Below are 19,734 nucleotides of genomic sequence, written 5' to 3' on the forward strand. Positions count from 1 at the left end.
CCTAATTATTCATTGAACTTGGCCTCTGTCAAACCCTAATTTCCATTCTTAACAGCAACAATCATCTTCTATCTCCGTTCAAAACAAAATCCAAGCAAAACCCGTTCTTCTCAACTTCAACAGACTCCCATGCAGCTATTTCATTTCTTCTTCAACTCAATCCCTGACTTCATTTATCCCAATCTCAATCTCCTTCCTGTTGGCTTCAAATTCTTCACCAGCAGACTCAAACCCAATCCTATCATTTCTTCCCAGCTTATCTAACAACATCAATTCAAACCCAATTGATTTCTTCAATTCATCGTCAATTAAGTTCCAACTTCTGATTCTTCAAACAGAGCCACCACAAACCCATCATTTCTGGTCACACAGAGACGTTCAATCACCAATCGATTACCTTCATAAGACAACAAACTCAGTTATTATTTCACCACAGCACTTGAATTTCTTCCATCTATTTCACAGATTCGAATCAAACCCTAACATCAAATTGATCTCAGTAGAACCCTAACTTCAATTATGTTCGATTAAAGCACTTGTAATAAAGAAACCCTTCACATCAATTTTTCTTTACTATCGCTAAATTAAATTTTTCAAGTCTCGAGTCTGTATACAATGATTGAAATAATAAAGAAAAGATAAAGATGGTTTTGAGATTCGACGTTTCTCTGTGTGTAAGAAGGGAGAGATGCGATGACATTGTTGAGAGATCTGTATTAGTGAAATTCCTAAGTATCACTCTGATTTCCGCCTGGTCTTTTTTTTCTTTTTCATTGTCTAGGATAGATCTATGAAGGGGAAGACGAAGATTGTTATCAAAAAAAGAAGAGAAGACAAAGATAGCCTCAGGTGTATTGTTTAGATATTGTTGGTGTAAGATAAGATTATATATGCGTTTGGATCATTACCGTGTGTTTAGTAATGACATCCTAGCCTTTAGATTCTAAGCCCACATAAGGGGTTTATTTGGAAACTCAAATAATTTATTTTATGAAATTAATTAAAATCTTGTCAATAACAATCAACAACGTTTGTGTTTAGACCAAATGAAAAGGCTGGACAAATATTAGACAAACTCAGATTTTGGTCAAAATGTGAATACCAAAAACTAAATAACCCTTTTTTTTTTTTTTTTTGAGAATCCATTATTAAGATGCATTTTCCTCATAAATCTTCAACTAAACCAGCTTAAAAGGTAATCAAGGAATCACCATAAAATACGGGAATATGAGATTCATTAGGAAAGAGAAATATATGGTATTTTCAAAAAATTAATTTTGAAGGAACAAAAAATCTTTGAAATGATAGATAACGCTCGTTAAAACTCATCGACTAGTAGTGTAAGGAATGTGCACCTGCGGGTGCACAAAGTTGCACTCGTAATATTGGTTATGTTTATTAAAATAATTAAAAAAAAAGCAGCACGTGCACTCAAAAGATTAGTCGAACTGAAAATGTTGGACCTCCAACTATGAGTTTTGGTCTCATCTTCGGACATGAAAGTAGCTGCGGAATACTTGAACTTTGCCACCACTTCTTTATCGAAGTATCGTTTCTCAATCTTATTCATGGTTTTCAACAATTTCTTCGATTTTCCAGATACTAACTTAGAACTAACAGATTCAACAATCGTTGGAATCGAACTAGACACCGTACTTTGTTCCGGTTCACTGTCAAAGTAATCCACCGTTCATAATGTCTCTGTGTTTTTCAGCTTGCTTGGTATTTCCCTCTTTTAGTGCACCAGTGATCTTACGGATTTCAGGTCCTATTTCTTTTTCGCATTCATCAGCTAGCTTTCTTATATTTTCCAACAAAGATTTGAGTGCTTCCGTTTTGCTTTCCATTTTCTCTAAACTGCCCGCCATTTCAAACAAATTGTTTTAGAATGATTATTCAAATGCTTCTTAATTTCATCCTCCGGCTTCAGAATCGGATTCTTTTTTTCTTTCTTTCACTTTTTTTTTTGTTGACAATGTTTAGGATGATAAAACGGTTCGCAGAAGTGCTTTAAATAGTGGTTGGTTCAGAGTCTTCAGACACGTTTTATGAGTCGTAATAAACATGAACAAGTTGGTGGGGATTGGCAACTTGCTACTTGCTAGCAACTTGCTAGATACGTGGTCGTCGAGTTTCCTCGACACAAGTTTTGTTGATTTTGGAGCAATTTGGATACAAAGACCATGTCAAATAATGTCTGCCACTGGCCTTAAGAGAGCGTGATCCTGGAAATTAATGTGTTATTTGTAGTACTAATACTAAATCAATTAGATAATTATTCATGTCCATCAAAATCATGCAACACAATCTTAAATTCAATTCACACGCATAGATTTAAAGAACATGTAATGGAAACTTAAACAATGTAGGTAAATGAAAAATATCAATGAGACCAACAAGCAAAAATGTGGAAGCAGCTAGAAGTTTTAATCATAACTTCAACGTCATCTTCATTAACCTTTTGTACCTCTTTATCTTCATTCTCAACTGTCGCCTGCGAATTGTATTCTTCAGTTAACTTTTGAATCAAACTACTAATTTCCTCATCTTCCGACAAGGAAATCCGTGTGTTCTCGGTACCTGACAAACTCTTGAATTTTGCCACAAGTTCGGTAGTGAAAAATTGTGTTTCAATTTGATCCATTGTTTTTAACATCTTCTTAGAATTTCCAGTTGCCAATGCGGAATCAATAGATTCAATAATCAGTGGAATCGAACTAAGCACCGTACTGTCCTCCGGTACATTATCAAAGTAATCAACCATAGAATCAAGACGCTTAGATATTTGACGGTAATTTGTCACTTCTTGTCTCATACGAACCATATTCCTTGCATGAATGCGAATTTGCTTCGTATTACCCTTATCGATTGCATTCTTGACCATAAGCTTCTCAGGTTCCATTTCTTTCTCACGTTCATCGGCTAGCATTTTTAAACTATCCGATACCGATTTCAAATCCTCCGTTTTATTTTCCTTTTTCTCAGTACTCCCCTCCATTTCAAGCAAAATGATTTTCAAGTGTGTTTTTTCTTTTGTTCTATTGGTTTTGGATAGTATTTTTCTTTCACTATCTTGAAATGCTTAATTGACGTTTCCTTGGATGAAGTTGATGTTTTTATAGTGATTTTGGATTAGGTTAACATTCCATAGATTTACACAAAAACACAAAAGAATTAGGTTTCATATTAGTTGGAAATGAAAGCGGGAAGAAATTCTATGTATGCGTTTAAAAATGAACAAGCGAGGATTGACAACTACTTGGGGGTCTTAATTCTTGACCACTGCCAGCAAACCTAGTTGACCTTGATTAACTGAGTTGACCAGGTCTTGGCAACTCGTTCTAGAAGTAAATCAAATCCTAATCGGAATTCGCAAAGACGTAACAAAATTCGCAAAGAGGAACAACAACGCTCAAGTAAATACTCCACACTTTCCTCTTCCTTATTACAAAACTTAAGTAGCAATTCGCATTACCCAAAACAAATGAACAATTGGGTAAAATGAAATGGTACTTAGTAAGTCATACATGTTTGACCGGCTGGACGCCAACTGAGTTGACAGTGACAACTACATCGAACAAATATACGTATGATCTTTATTACTCCCTCTTTCTTATTTTGGACGAAAGGAGAGGTGTTTTCACGTAGATTAAAAAATGGAAAGAGATTAATTTTTTTTCATATATATCCCTTAATAATAATTGTTAAAATATTTAAATCTCCTCGTTTTTTGTTCCTTGTTTCTAGTGGTTGATTCCAATGCAGGGTCAAATTATGAAGAAAGTGTGAGAATTATGGAAACCTTCGTTTATTTTGGTACTAGAAAAACTCCTTCCCTTTCATCTAAAATAGGACGGAGGGAGTACGTTTAACACAAAATTGGTTAAAATGACCAAAATCAACAATTTCTGGGTGAAAAAGATATCTAGATTTTGATACTGTTTAAATGGACAAAAATGTAAAAATAGCCAGGATGTAAACAGTTTCATCCTACCCATTTTCAAATTTTTTTATTTTTTTTTAATTTACACCAGGATGCATTTAGTTTCATCCTTGCTATTTTTTAAGTTTAAGTCAGGACGAATCCAATTTCATCTTTGCTATTTTTTTGGTGTCCATTTCACCCTACTAATTTTTACTTTTCCATTAAAACCATATTTTAAAAATATTTGGACAAATGACCCATTTTCCTTACATTTAATGATCATTTCAGAAAAATATCCATACAGACAATGTAAGATCTCGCGGTTTCCGATGTGCATTTTCTAAGAAGTTCTAGCCATAGTCTGCTCATGGTGCATTAAGTCGCGATGAGTTATGCATGCACATGGCGCATTTACTAGCCAAGGCCTTAATGGTTCCTATACTCGAGATCTAGATAGCATTTTAAAACTGGATATAAATAGAAAGCATTGATCACACAATCTCCTACAAACATCTCTAAGTAGTGGGTATCTCATTAGCTTTGATCATAATCTCTAGGATGGCTTCTTGCAGTTCATCTCCAATTTGGTTGTTTGTTTTTGCAATGCTTGCTCTGTCGGCATATTCCGGTGAGTATCACTATCAACTAGCAATACATGGCTACTTCTTACTGAATACTTGGATTTGTTAATTAGCGTACTTATATATTTTTCTTGTGTAGAGATGGTAAATACGCTTTCATGTCCTGCACGAGAGGATAGCTATAGCTGGGCTAAGGTCGACACAAATTGTAGTTCATGTGCAGACAAATGTGCGTCAAATTGTTTGAGCTTGAACAAGGCGACGCGTCAGCTTGATTGCACTTTTTATCCTCTTACACGGGGTGCTATTTGTGATTGTTGTTGTACACCACCCCCACCCCCACCTCCACCATCCCCAATTTTGTGTCCTGCGCGAGAAGATGACTATAGCTGGGCTACAGACACTAATTGCACTTCATGTGCAAACAAATGTATGTCAAAATGTTGGAGCTTGAACAAGGCAACCCGCCAGCTTGGTTGCAATTCTTATTCTCTTGCAGGGAGTGCGGTTTGTGATTGTTGTTGTACACCACCCAAATCTCCATCCCCACCACCACCATCACCGTTGTTGGGATCTTGCAACAATAAAAGAAACGTCAGATGTATTAAACAATAAATATAAAGAACTGTATCAAACAACTCTACCACGAACAAATTGATGAGGGAAAAATCACAGGTTCAACAAGCTGTCCTTAACACATTAGTTCACGGGTATACTCTAAAGTAATGCTAAACCCCAACGTGCGAAGATGTGTCCAGGATAAGACTGCCCGATATAACTTGAGCTATCACAACGCAAGTTACCCACTCTTGAACTTAGCAACATGGATGGAAGTAAAACACCGCACAAAAAACAAGAAGAAGAAGAAAAGTAAACCTAAAGATAGTCGCTGCTTATGTGTTTTGAAAACAGAATTTCGAGTCATATTTATAAGATGAGATACTTGCAAATCAAATTAGGTTTTGGTTTTCTTTAAAAACAAGTAAAACTCGTAAAAGGAATTTCCCACAAATAAAACTCTTAAGAAAATATTTTTGGAATTAATTTCCTAAAGAAAAAATTCATCAAAAATAAATGAGTAGAAGAGGAACCTGGTGGGACTAAAGGTTCCATTTCACATGGTTATATAGTGGAGCACCTCTTTAGTTTTCCTCAATATAGGACTAAAAGTTCCATTTCATTCACTCAAAAATGAGTGAGTATCTTTAGACCCTTAGGTCATGAGATCAAACCACACCACAACCAAAAATCCATTTATTAAATAACTTATTTTCTCCGACAACCTTTACCTCCTCCAAGTCCCACAGGAGATAAATGTGATAAACCCCGGGACACGTACTCAGAGATTACATATCCCGCTTCAGATTGCAGTTATTGTACTAATTGGTGCAGGGATGAATGCTCAGAGCTGAAAGGAAAAGTGGTTAGCAATAAGTGCTCCATCGGAGAATCAAAATTCGTCATCCGTTGCAAGTGTTGCTGTCATGAGAATTCTTCTCTTAAATTGTATGGAAACAAAGATGATGTAGGTAGGGCTAGCTAGAATATTTTGATTTAAACCATACTAATCAAAATGGTTTCTTCTGTCCAAATATTATGATGATGCTAATATATTACTAATTCGAATCATCAATTCTAAACTTTTCATATTGTTATAGTTTTACATTACTAGTCACTTGAAAATGGTTTCTTATGCACTGGTTTAACACGGTGAGCCTTGGTAGATTCATTTTATTTTACTAAATTTTGGGTTGCGGCGCAGTTGTTTGAATTATTCATATTGCTTGTTGCGAAAAAGAATGTAATGTAAATCAAGTCTTCACAACCCTCTCCCGAATTTGGAAACTGCTCTAGCAGTCATGATAGGTCTAACGCGATTAAACTCGGCAGACTCGGACACGTTCTATTTCTCGTTTACATATATATTTGGGACGTCTGACGTCTCTTTTTTTCGCTTCAACCGTTGCTATCAAACCCTAGTTTTTCCTCAAAATCCTGCATCAATCTAACAAGATGAATATCGGCAGTTCCGAATCCAATAATCACAAACCTTTTCTTCCTCATGGTCTCATTATGGATGATACTCAATAGAGTTCCTATTGAGTCTGTGGTTCGGTTCACTTGTGTATGCAAATTATGGTCCAAATACCTCCTAAACGACAAGAGATTCGCTCTTCTTCATCAAAAGAACTCTCCTTGCTCATCACCACCAGGTATTATTAATTACAAGTTCGATAAATATACTCGCAAGTGTTGTTTATCATTATTTGATGTTGATAAGAAAAAAAGAAAGATTGTTAGGTTTAAACCAGAAACTGATTATAGGGTTGATAATATGGAAATTAAACGGTCGTCTAATGGTTTATTATTATTCTGTCGATGTGTTAATAAGCGTAATTCTGTTTACGATTACGGGTCGTTCTGTTAATCTTCCGGTACCTGTTGGGGTACGATTAGATGATTGTGAATTTCGTTTGTCTTGTTACCCTGTTGGGGAGAATTATAAAGCCGTGTGTTTTGGTGGGCATGCTGATAAGTATTTTTGCAAGATCTTAACACTCGGAGAATGTGGAAGGGATTCTTGGAGAGGTCTTGTGAAGCCTGGTTTTCGTTTCAAAAAACCTCTATTGGATATTCAAAGAAATGGAGTTGTTTTCACAAATGGTGTTTTATATTGGATTAGTGATGGTACCGAATTACCCAAGACGATATATAGTATTGATGTTAGTAAAGAAACTTTACTGAAGTCCCCAACGATGCATCATTTGGTTTGGATTATAATCTTGTGAAAATGGGACAATTGTTATGCTATTATGAATTGAACCACGAACACAAACAAGTAAAATTGTGGGTTTTGGAGAATATTAATAATCAGTGTGAATGGGTAAGAAAAAGGAACATTGAACTGGAGACGAGCTTTCAAAATGCTGCTAGAGTACTGGACTACGAGAAATTCGAGTATAACTGTGAAATTATCGAAATTTTGACAAGTCCTAGACTCAAACTCATCTTACTGTCGTTCGGGCTTCTTGAAGATGGGGAGGATGCTTCATTAGGCTATGAGTATGAGTACTACTCTTGTGATGTTGAGTTGAATAAGATTGAGTTAATACTTCGCTCCTCAAAGATGGTCGGCAAAGGTGAATGGCCTGTGAACAGCATTGCTTACATTTAGATTTTGTGGTGTGATGGGAACAAATAAACTTGAAAACTCATCCAAATTAGTTCAGATATACAGAAAGCAAAAGAACAGAAGACAAACACAGCATGTCAATGAAGTGTTTGATGATCATGAAAGCTTCTTTACGAGGGTGCAGTTCGTGTTTTATTTTTTTCCTTTTAGTTCCTTCTTCTTTGTTATGTTTTCTTAAATTTGTTAATGCAATGGTGAGATGTCCGTGCATGAAGAATTATCTTTCAAATTCTTATACGATCTAAACTTTTAATAAAATCAAACTTTTAGACTTTAAATCACAATCACAAACAATAAACGAGTACATAATCAAAATCAATAAAACAGATGAACAATTGAAAAATTAATGACACCAACAAGCAAAAAAGTTGAAGCAGCTTTTAGATTTAATCTTAACACCAACTTCACCTTCATCAACTTTCTTTACCTTCTTATCCTCTTCATGGAGTGCCGTCTTTTGTTATGGTTCTAACTCTATAGAAGCCTTCAAATCATATTCGGCGGCTATTTTTTTGATCAAAGCGCTAATTTCCTCATCTTCTGACATTGCAATTGGTGTGCTCTCAGTAGCCGACGAACTTGTAAATTTCGCCACAATTTCATCATCAAAATACTGTTTTTTTATTTGATCCATTGTTTTCAACATGTTTTTAGTATTTCCACTTGTTAAAGAAGCATCAATGGACTCAACTATTGCTGGAATCGAACTAAGCACCTTACTTTCTTCCGGTTCTTTGTCAAAGTAATCAACCATGGAGTCTAGACGGTTAGATATTTGACGATAATTTACTACCTCATGTCTCATGCGCACCATATTCCTAAAGTGAATTCGAATTTGCTTCTCGTTTCCTTTTTCCATTGCATTCTTGACCTTAAGCTTTTCGGGTTCTATTTCTTTTTCCATTGCATTCTTGACCTTAAGCTTTTAAACCATCCGATACGGATTTTAGATCTTCTGTCTTGCTTTCCACTTTCTCAAAACTAAAACTTCCTTCCATTTCAAACTAATTGATGGATGATTCTCAAGTGTTTCTTTCCAATATGGATTATGGATACTGTCTCTCTCAAATGGTGTTTTGGATGATGAAATTATTGCAGAAGTTCATAATTTTATAGTGATTCAGGATTAGGTAGAATTTCATCTCCCCTTTTAATGGCAACAAGGGATTACAAAACTCAAGTAGATATAGCCGTCCGATCTCCTAATTTTCGACCCGTCTGACAATTGCTATTATCCGTTAGATCATTAGACTTCCTTTTTCTTATCAGCCGTTAGATTTTGAAGAAGTGGTATAAAGAATATTTACAGAGACATAAGAGTAATTCACTTTTTATATATTTAAAATCCTCATATCTTATAAACTACACGTCGGATTTTTGTGAAATTTATGTATTTGGAAAGCCCTTTAAATTATCTATGCAATGAGCACAAATAATGATATTAAATTTTTTATATTTCTCCAAATTTTATATGTTTTCTCCTTAAAAGTTAGACATAGCTTAAAATTAGACATACTTAAAAATAAATTGAAAAAATCTACAAAAAAAAGAAAAGAAAAGAAAAAACAAATGATTGATTCTTAAGTTCAAAAAACGAATAATTTTCAAATTAAAAATATGGTGTCGAATCACCACCAAATTATTTACAAAGTAGAAAAATAATATCACCGACGTGCAACGCACGTGCTTACTAGTTGTGTGCTTAGAGCAGACAAACCACTTAACACAAAAGATTAGGTTTGGTGTTAGTTAACTTGAAAGCGGGAAGAAATTGTATCTACATTTAAAAATGATAGCCGCCAACATGTTATTTTTTACTTTGACCTACTGAGTTGATCAGGGTCAAGGTATCTCGACTTAGAACCCGTGAAACCGGTACGACTGATGGCTTAACTCGATTAAACACGTCAATTCATACGGGACACATTATATTTCTCGCGATTGTTTTCACTTGCAGCCGTATTTAGGTCTCTTTTTCACTTTCACCGTTGTTGTCAAACCCTAATTTTGCTTCAAAATCCTGCATCCAACATGATGAATAACAATGACTCTGAATCCAATACAGGTCTTCCTCATGATCTCATCATGGATGATATACTCACTAGAGTTCCTATTGAGTCTGTGGTCCGGTTCACTAGTGTATGCAAATTATGGTCCAAATACCTCTTAAACGACAAGAGATTTGCTCTTCTTCATCAAAAGAACTCTCCTTACTCATCACCTCCAGGCATCATTAATTCCAAGCTCGATAAAAATACTTATCAATATTATATATCATTATTTGATTTTGATAAGAATCAAAGAAACATTATTAGGTTTAGACCAGAAACTGATTATTATCGGCTTAGTTATATGAAAATTAAGCAATCTTATAATGGCTTACTTCTGTTTCATCGATGTAAATATTATTATGATTACATCGTTTACAACCCGATTACGAGTCGTTCTATTAATATCCGGATACCTGTTGTGGTAGGATTATGGGATTGTGAATTTCGTTTGGCATATGACCCTGTCGGGGAGAATTATAAAGCCGTGTGTTTGGGTGGGCATGTTGATAAGAATTTCTGCAAGATCTTAACACTTGGAGAATTTGGAAGGGATTCTTGGAGAAATCTAGTGAAGCCCGGTTTCCGTTTCGATAAACCTTACAACTCTCCGGGGAAGGAGTGGTTTTCTCAAATAGTGTTTCATGAATGTTAAGAAAGCAATATATAGTGTTGATGTTAGTACAGAAACTTTGTATGCCACTAAACTCCCCAACGGCGCATCATTGAGTGGGCCGGGTGGTGATCTAGTGAAGATGGGAGGAACTTTCAGAACGCTGCTAAAGAACTTACTTTCTGGCATTTACAGAATTATGTAATTATTGAAATTGTCACAAATTCTAGACTCAAAACCATATTCCTGTGGTCTGGGCTTCGTGAAGCCAAACGGGAGGATGCTTTAAGTTATGAGTACTACTCTTGTGATGTTGGGTTGGATAAGATTGAGTTGATACTTGATTCATGTTGGGGTTCAGAGCCATCTACATGCTAATACTGCGGAAACAAAATAGCTAACAAGAAACATTTGATCTGTCGGATTACTCCATGAACCTCACTACGATCTAGGATAAGAAGAAGAGAAAGAGAACCACACAAATGCAAGCCATAAACAAAGCAACAAGAAATAAAGTACTCACGGATTTAACGTGGTTCAACAATATACACAATGTGTGTGTATATTGTCTACATCCACCGAACGGCTACGACCTCTTTCTTTATTATAGAACCACCAATTGAGAATTACACAAGAATTGAATAATCAATTAATCGATTCACCACAATGTGACCGAACACAAGAATTCTCACAAACGCCCTATAAATCCAAAGTAGTGTCTTCACCCATATGAGATAATATTTGCCGTATTATCTACCACAACGAGATGATCTTCTCTGCACACCCTGACATAGATTAACATGGACGCCTTTAGCTCAACATCAATAATCTAATCCAGCACCGCCAAGATGATCTTCTCCTTAACAAGATGTCTTACCAACATCTCCATACGAATACTCCATAACGACATATCTTCCAACATCGATAAGCATTCCATAAACACCATAATGATGTACTCCTTCCACCATTAGGCCTCTCACATACCACCTCAAGAGGTGGGATGAATTCCTCACATCTCTAATGAGAACTTCCTTGAGAATTCCATGATAAAACTCATAGCCCAGGCCTCCTTTTATAGTAGACATATTACTTATCCTACAAGAATAGGGTTTCCTTAACTTAGGTACTAAGGTCCTAAACTTTAGCATCAAGTAAGGGATCCGAGTTTATCACCAAACCTATCACCGACTAACTTTGGGATAAACCAAACCTTAACTGACCGACCTTAAATATACTCCCTCCGTTCCAGTTTAGATGATGTTCTTGGAGTTTTCACGCATATTAAGAAATGGAGAGAGATATGAATATTTTTCATCTATACCCTTGAGAAAAGTCATCAAACATTAATTACTATTAGTGCATTTAAAAATAAACTTACAGTTCCAAGACAAAATATTAGGGTGTTATTGGAAGTTTTGTGGAAAAATATGGAAACCTTCAAGTATTGTGAAACACAAAAATAATGCTAAAACATCATTTAAAATGGAACGGAGAGAGTATGAGTTTATATTAAACTCAAACTCCCAATGACCGGTTGTCCCCACAATTCAAAGATGGAGGACGGCAAAGGCGAATGGCATGTAAACATCATTGCTTACATTAGACTTAATGTAATGATGGAAACATAGCAAATCGAAGCTTGTTTATGAGGGTGCAGTTCGTTCTATGTTTTCCTTTTATTTCCTTCTTCTGTTGCTATGTTTTCTTAGCTTTGTTAGTGCAAGTGTGCTATGCTATTTCAGGTGAAGTTTCCCTCATTTTATTCCGATGAAAGAACTGAAAAAATAATAATTTGCTTGAGCATTCTTGATTTACCAGCATCACAACCGGCTTGTGATTATACCGGCTAGAGGACAATCATTTTAATTATATCTCTCAATATCCTAATCTAAAACCGGTGAGTAAGATAAAGTACTCTATTCATGTAGCAATATCATTAAGAGTAATGATCTTTCCGCATGACGCCTGAATGTCAAGATCTCTAGAAGCATCTGGCTAATAGCCCTCTTGCCTCTAGGAGCGTCCCGCCAATCTCTACGGCAGTAATAAACCAGGATCATGCGTTGATTTTAGTTGATGATGATGAGACGGTAGATAACCTGTCTAATAACATCTGGAACTTGTCTTCTTGATCAATCAGACCAACCCTAACATACTTCTTATAATCCATCCCAAAGTTCTTCCCTCCCCTCACTAAAATATTTAACTTTCCCTCAAGTAGGCTTTCACAATCTTCTACATTTTCAAGGTTACATTTCAACCATGCAAAACCTGGATGTGCTTCCCTTATTTCTCCAAAATAGCTACAGTACTGCTTTGGATATTTAGGCAAGGAAAAAGCTCCGTTTTCACTTGCAACTTTTCTTAACCTCTCCCACCTATCTACCATGGTTTTCTTACCGAACTCGATGAAATTGCCAGCAAGCTGTAAAGATAGCGATTGCGCACTCTCTGTCACGGATCTCATGATCGTCGCAGCTCGATATTGGGAGCCCTTGGAGACTCCAATTGTACTGAGCTCAATGAACTTGGTCATTTTTCTTGCTATCTTTTCATCCTTGATAATAGCCCACCCAAGACGCGTCCCGGCATGACCAGTACTTTTAGAAACAGTAAATAACATGATATCATGGTCAGCTGGTTTAGTAATCGGAGTATATTGAGGCCAATAATAAGCGAGATCATGAATCAATTTTTCTCTCAACCCATTTACTACTGGTTTCATGGTATGCCCATCTGGATTATTAGGACTACAAACAACTTCAATATACGGTTCATTGTTGTCATCAAATTTGCAAGCATCACCACTCCATTTGTATAGGCCTGATTTTAGAAAATCTGTCACTGCTGGATATGACGAATAATAAGGTACCGCCGAGACGACATCCATAGGCTTCGAGGAAGAATCATTGTCATCAGTAGAAGCAAGAGCGAAAAGTGAAGCTTGATATAATTGAGTCGAATCAGTACCAACAACAATATAACGATCTTTCGTAATAGCATTACCAACTACCTCATGTAATTTCTTAACCTCGTCACTGAATTCTTTTTCTAAAAACCAACAAATATTACCACCGTTATTATTTGGTAAATAACTCAAATTCTGCCACCCTAGTATCACTACACTGCTTTTTTCTCCACAAAATTGGTTAAAAAGACCAAAATCAACAATTGCTGGGTGAAAAAGACATTTAGATTTGGATACTGTTTAAATGGACAAAAATGCAAAAATAGCCGGGATGTAAACAGTTTCATACTACCAATTTTTAAATACTTTTTTTTATTTTTAATTTACATCAGGATGCATCCAGTTTCATCCTTACTAATTTTTTGGTGTCCATTTCACCCATAATAATTTTTACTCGTCCATTGGAACCATGTTTTAAAAATATTTGGACAAATGACCCATTTTCCGTTTTTTTTCCTGCTTTTTTCCAATATTCAATAAACATTGTTGGATCACCCTGATCGAGATTAATAGTTTCTAATGGTTGTTGTTTCCTGATTGAATCTTCTTTTTTCTCAGCTGAAACCACATTGACGGGTCTGGGACACATTTTGACAGAATTTTCTCTAAGCACAAGCAACAACAATGAATAAAAAAGAACAGATATGGATATATACTCTCTGTCTCTGCTGTCTCAATTTTGATAGTTTGTATGGTGAAATTATCTGCAGAAGCTCATGATTTTATAATGATTGAGGTTTTAGCTTGGAATCTGATAAAGACTAGATTGGGTTTAGTCAAATCGAAAATCTTGCTTTATTCGATCAAAAAGAAAATTTGAAAGCGGGAAGAAATTCTATGATACATTTAAAAATGAATAAGTGGGCAGACTTGGATTTTAGCCAACACGTTTTTCTTGACTTTGATTTACTGAGTTGATCAGGTCTATGTGTCTCCACTAGGAACCGGATTTGAGTTACGAAAAATGGGTCATTTGTCCAGACATTTTTAAAACATGGTTTAAATGGACGAGTAAAAATTAGTATGCGTGAAATGAATACCAAAAAAATAGCAAGGATGAGATTCATCCTGACTTAAACCTAAAAAATAGCAAGGATGAAACTGGATGCATCCTGATGTAAATTAAAAATAAGAAAAAATATTTGAAAATGGGTAGGATGAAACTGTTTACATCCTGACTATTTTTACATTTTTGTCCATTTAAACAGTATCAAAATTTAGATGTCTTTTTGGTTTTTGATTTTGATTTTTTTAACCAATTATGTGTTTGAGTTAGGAGTTTGGACAGTAGTTTTTTAAGGGGCAAATGCGAATTTAGTAAGAAACTAGAACGCATCTTATGCCAGTCGAATCGATGAGTCATATCGGTTCCAAGAGTGTTTCCATTTCATCTGTTGGTTGATTCGAGTAAGCTTATTTAATAAATTTTAATGTAAAGCCATAGACTTGTTTAGACCTTCATGTCATGTTGTGAAATGAATGTATAATGGACTTCCACCCCAATATACCACTACCTTTACCTCATCTTATGTTGCCTTTGCACCGTCTTATTATTATGTTGTAATCCCCACATCGACGATATATACATTCAGTGGCAAGTAATGGTTGGACTTGGATTCCACTATGTCCTGTAAAGCATCCTAACTATCTATTTTTTATTTTGACTCATGAATTTATCAAAGAAACTAGTCGGTGATCACATCTATTGAATATGGTTTATAAATAAGGGTTTTTTAATACAATTGTATTTCACATGCCTAATATGCTAAAGCTTAGTCTAACGGGGGAGTAAGATTAACATTCTCACCCAGAAATGTCGTTTATGTGCCCCTAATGTGTTGTTTTCAGTTTATTTGGGCGGGAGATGGAATCAACACTAGGACGTCATTAGGGTTGGCGTCTCATAAAACACCAGACGCCCGAAAAAACAGCGTTCGGAGAGAATATTCGATGAAAAATTCTTTCAGACGTCATTAGGGTTGGCGTCCGACGGTGTTACAACTGTCATCTTCGAGTTTGGTATAAAAAACGGAAAAAAAAGAGAGAATGGGGAGGTTCTGTTTGTCGCACACTGTAACAATGGTTTTGAGACGCCATTAGGGTTGACGTTTTGACCGGTCTGGTGTTATTACAAACGACGTCTGGAGGTTGAATCTTGGATCACCACTGTGGTCGGACGTTGAATTTGACATGGGTTCACCAAAAAACTTAAATCTTACCCTCCCAACAGAGTAAGCCTGATAAGATGAGCTCCCTCTAACTCTTCCTTTCTCTGGTTGTTCTCTAGATTATATCATGTTATTAGCATCTTTTAAACCTGGCGTTTTTAGGGGCCACTCAAAAGGATTTAGGGGCCAACAATAAAACAAAAAAGGTCACCCAAAGGGAAAATGTAGCCAGCCCTTATCTCGCGTAATTCGTAATGGCGAAATTACCCTTATATATTCGGAGGATATGATAACATTGTTACCCTCCGAATGCAATCAGAAGCCAAAATCGTTCCCATACTTCCGATTGTAGTCGGTGCAGTATTAGAATGATTTGTGTTTCATTTTTTCCATTTCTTTTTAATTTTTGAGTTGTTAGAGTTATAGAGAAGAAGGTGAAGGAAAAAAAGAGAAAACCCATTTTATCACTACAAAAATGGATGGATACGAAGAAGAAGGTGAGAATCATGATGAAGAACAAAATGTTGAGGGTTTATGACCGTTTAGAGAAGACGATTTGGGGTATATGTTGAATGATCCAAACTGTGGAGAGGAAAACATAGACGACCCTTTCATGGAAGAAAATGGAGAATCGCATGATATTGAAGCTAACGATGCATGTAAAACACAGGTATTGTGTTAAGAAACTCAAATACTCGATTTGCATGCGTTTGTGTGCTTTTGTAAACAAGAAAAACCGATTATTGCATGCATTGAATGCCATGAACTACCCAGATTCAACTTACGAATATAACACACTGAGTACCAAATATGTATATTCGGTAGTTACAAGATACTAGTTTACTGCCGAATATGAGAAAAACCCCAAACTGGTTTTCCAAAAATATCTACATTCGGTAGTTATGTAGAGTTATTTACCTCCGAATGGCCCCAAAAACGAATTCCTCAGAAAATTTCAAAACTCAGTATTCTTATCCTTTACAGTCGGTAATAGTTTAACATTATTTGACTGCCGAATATAATAGTGGCCTCAAAATAAAATTTCCGAAAACTTGAAAATCGGATGTTTATCGATTAAAGTTATCTCCCGGTTATTTATATTCGGCTGTTTTACTATATATTTTAGCTTCCGATTATATCATTTTTTGCACTCAGTAAACTGTGTACATTCATTTGCATAAATCGGGTGTTTTGGGTAACCGATAGGATTCTGAATATAAACTATTCGGAAGTTTGACTTATTTAATTACCTCCGAATATATCATTTTTTTCACTCAGTAAACTGTGTACATTCATTTGCATAGATCGGGTGTTTTGGGTAACCGATAGGATTCCGAATATAGAATATTCGGAAGTTTGACTTATTTAATAACCTCCGATTATTGTATAATAATTTGTTGCTTTCATATGCAGGCCGTTGAAGAGTTTGTTGATGACTTCTATTTGAGGCCCGACACTTCCCTATACTATGCAAACGATTTGGTATACTCATTACTACTTTTTTCTTTTTTTTCAAAATTTATATGTTAAATGGTTATGCTTATTAGGTTTGTTTTTTTTTATGCACGTTTAGACATTTCGAAGTAAGAAGGAGGCAAAGGAATGGCTTATGAACAAGGCAAAAGATAACATGTGCGTGGTAGTTCAAAATAATCATGTTAGTGACACTCGATTTGAAATGATTTGTGAGCGAGGTGGGACGCGAAAGAGTCACGAGGGAAAGAATAGTAAGTACATACGGAAGACGAATAGGAAATACCGAAGCAATACCAAGAAGATAGGATGCCCATTTAAGATTGTCTTCTATAAGCCCGATGGTATTAAAGGTAAAGAGTATAAAATGTATAAAGTTGATAACGGTTGTCACAACCATGATGATCCGTTGGATTTAATTGGACATGTAATGGTTGCCAAGTTAAAACCACATCAAATGCAGACGGTGAGGTCTATGCGGATCCAAAAAGCGAGTGCGATCTTAAGTAAAATAAAGGCGGACGATCCCGACAACTTGTCTTCTTTGTCTATGTTATAGTAATTCGATTGCGGTAAATAAGGATTCGATGCTCGGACTTGAAAAGATTTTCAAAGCAAAAATATATACAAAATTGTCACAGGATCAAGAGACACTAGGACTCAGGATTCCACCATAATCATTCATATAATTAATATATTTATTTCCAAAACAATTATAGCTCACATAAAAATAGGGACTCTAATTCTTGCCAAGGTAGATTTTTAGAAGATTAACTGTAAATCTAAAGCATGGCATATCAAAAGTACTAAGACCAAGCATAAACCATCAAAAGAAATGACAATCAATTAAGAAAAAATCATAAAACATTTAATAAAAATGCAAGAAGTCATAAAAGAATTAAATATAATTTTTATATGTGTAAAATATGGCTTCCTCCATCATCCCAGTATTGGGGTTTAGCTATTCATATCAATCACACACTCAAAATATTAATCCAAAGTTCAAAGTGTGATTAAAAGAGTCAAAAGTTATAAAATAGTGGTTCTGAGACTCACAAAACACGTCCAACAGAAACGATAGAAGATAACTGCAGCTAACTGCGACACTTCGCTGATGCTGTTGACGCTGCTGAAAATAAGTCTGCCCTGGAGAGTCTGTTCTTCGTGTTCTTGAAGCTTTTTAATGGCAGCAGCAGCAGCAGGTGAACATTGCTGTTTTTCCTTCTTCTTCGCTCCTCCTGGCTCTGGCTCGACCCCAAACTCTTCATCCCCCTTCTCTGACATAAAACCAACTATTTATAGGCTTTAAATCCCCTTGAAAATCGATCAAACCCCTTGGAAATCTCCATTATTCTTTACGGGTTGTTTGAAGAATAATCTTCTTCTTGTTGCGTTACAGGCTGTTTATAGCTATTCTCTCGTCTCAAATATATTCTAGGACTTTTACCCAACTGTTTTAATGTATATCCCACGCAAGATATCCCATAAATCTCTCAAACTAATCTCAAACCCTAAACAGAAACCGTGTGCACTGTCTTGACTTTGTGTGGATTTTCTGACTTATCCAGCCCAATTAGATGGGTCTAATCGCTTCTAACAGGTCCCTTATGTCTTGTAGAGTCCGTGGGTACCAAATTTGCCCATTGAATCGCCTCCTAGGTCGCTCAAATCCTTGATCCAAAACTGTTGACGCTGCTGCCTTTTTTCCGCCAAAATCCAGTTTTGAAACTTTGAAGATGACCTCCCCCTATCCAGTTCCGGTGTCCCTTTGTAATTAGGTTACCCCTTATCCAAAGTGAGAGTCCGTATAGTAATTTTCTCCCACGAGCGCAAAAACCACTTTTTAGCCAATTTCGCCGCAAAAGCTTATTTCTCCAAAAACACCTACAAAGACATAAAATAACCAAATAAGTACAAAATCGAGCACTAACAATATAAACAATTGGGACAAATTAGACACATAAATGCGTCTATCAAATACCCCCAAACTTATTATTTGCTAGTCCTCGAGCAAATCTAATCTAAAATAAAATGACTACACTTAGCACGTGCAGTAAGCCGTTAAACCACTAGGTGGCCCTAGTGGCGGAGTGTTGTCTCCGGGGGGTTTACCAGAGGTGTACCCACAAAACCTTAATACTCCAGAGCTTAGCTATCTACGCAGAACCTTGGAAGGCACTAAAGAATCTCCTTGGTTGGCATACTTATTGACTACAGGAAGAAGTACCCTGATGCGAAATTCCAATTGCTGTACACGAGTTTGCACTCAAGCATACTAAAATTCATATAAAGTGACAGAGCTCTACTCAGATAGTTGCACTATGGACATCATATTCGGAGTCTAAACTAATCACATGGATAGATCAAGAAGATGGATATAGAAAACATAGATGGTTTTGATGTTTACTAAGTGAACGACGTTTCCCATATCTGTCTGAAGGCCTCCGCCAAAATGAACCTATCCTAATGGATTGAGATACTAGTCTGACTAATATCAACACACTGGCATATACAAGGGTACCAGTGGTCGATAACCTAACTCTAGGTCAACACAACTGGCATATACAAGGGTACCAGTGGTCGACTTTATTGAATTTATTCCTTTTGGTCAAATGGTCTGGTCTCTTTTTTTTTTTTTTTTTTTTTTTTTTTTTTTTTTTTTTTTTACTTTTTGGTAACTACCATTTTTTTTTCATCTTTTTTTTTTATCTCTTTTCTTTTTCAACTTTTTTTTTTTTTTCATGGTATCTCAATCACTCTAATTC

At 35.9% G+C, this 19,734-nt stretch overlaps 4 protein-coding genes across 4 annotated transcripts; 1 reads left to right on the top strand and 3 right to left on the bottom strand.

The window, feature by feature from the left end:
* Positions 1–2,383: 2,383 nt before the first annotated feature.
* Positions 2,384–2,998, bottom strand: LOC113351285 (charged multivesicular body protein 1b-like). Its single transcript, XM_026595299.1, has one exon. The coding sequence runs from the start codon at positions 2,996–2,998 to the stop codon at positions 2,384–2,386; it is 615 nt and encodes a 204-aa protein (XP_026451084.1).
* Positions 2,999–8,159: 5,161 nt separating this feature from the next.
* On the bottom strand, positions 8,160–8,603 carry LOC113351286 (ESCRT-related protein CHMP1A-like). Its single transcript, XM_026595301.1, has one exon. The coding sequence runs from the start codon at positions 8,601–8,603 to the stop codon at positions 8,160–8,162; it is 444 nt and encodes a 147-aa protein (XP_026451086.1).
* A 1,127-nt stretch (positions 8,604–9,730) lies between these two features.
* Positions 9,731–10,402, top strand: LOC113351287 (putative F-box protein At1g47790). Its single transcript, XM_026595302.1, has one exon. It carries the CDS (start codon positions 9,731–9,733, stop codon positions 10,400–10,402), a length of 672 nt encoding a protein of 223 aa, XP_026451087.1.
* Positions 10,403–12,416: 2,014 nt separating this feature from the next.
* Positions 12,417–13,917, bottom strand: LOC113351288 (tryptophan aminotransferase-related protein 2-like). The gene is made up of 2 exons (XM_026595303.1): positions 13,766–13,917; positions 12,417–13,488 (listed from the first exon to the last, which is right to left on the bottom strand). The coding sequence occupies exons 1-2, from the start codon at positions 13,915–13,917 to the stop codon at positions 12,417–12,419; spliced, it is 1,224 nt and encodes a 407-aa protein (XP_026451088.1).
* Positions 13,918–19,734: the final 5,817 nt, after the last annotated feature.

Source organism: Papaver somniferum, chromosome 2 (genome assembly GCF_003573695.1).
Source record: "Papaver somniferum cultivar HN1 chromosome 2, ASM357369v1, whole genome shotgun sequence".
Taxonomy (NCBI): domain Eukaryota; kingdom Viridiplantae; phylum Streptophyta; class Magnoliopsida; order Ranunculales; family Papaveraceae; genus Papaver; species Papaver somniferum.

Excerpts from the sequence above, each read along its gene's own strand:
- LOC113351285 (XM_026595299.1), bottom strand. The coding sequence starts at position 2,998 with ATGGAGGGGAGTACTGAGAAAAAGGAAAATAAAACGGAGGATTTGAAA.
- LOC113351287 (XM_026595302.1), top strand. The coding sequence starts at position 9,731 with ATGATGAATAACAATGACTCTGAATCCAATACAGGTCTTCCTCATGAT.
- LOC113351286 (XM_026595301.1), bottom strand. The coding sequence starts at position 8,603 with ATGGAAAAAGAAATAGAACCCGAAAAGCTTAAGGTCAAGAATGCAATG.
- LOC113351288 (XM_026595303.1), bottom strand. The coding sequence starts at position 13,917 with ATGTGTCCCAGACCCGTCAATGTGGTTTCAGCTGAGAAAAAAGAAGAT. Across the intron at positions 13,489-13,765 it reads GGAAAAAAAACGGAAAATGG|CAGTGTAGTGATACTAGGGT; the intron begins GTCATTTGTCCA and ends TGGAGAAAAAAG.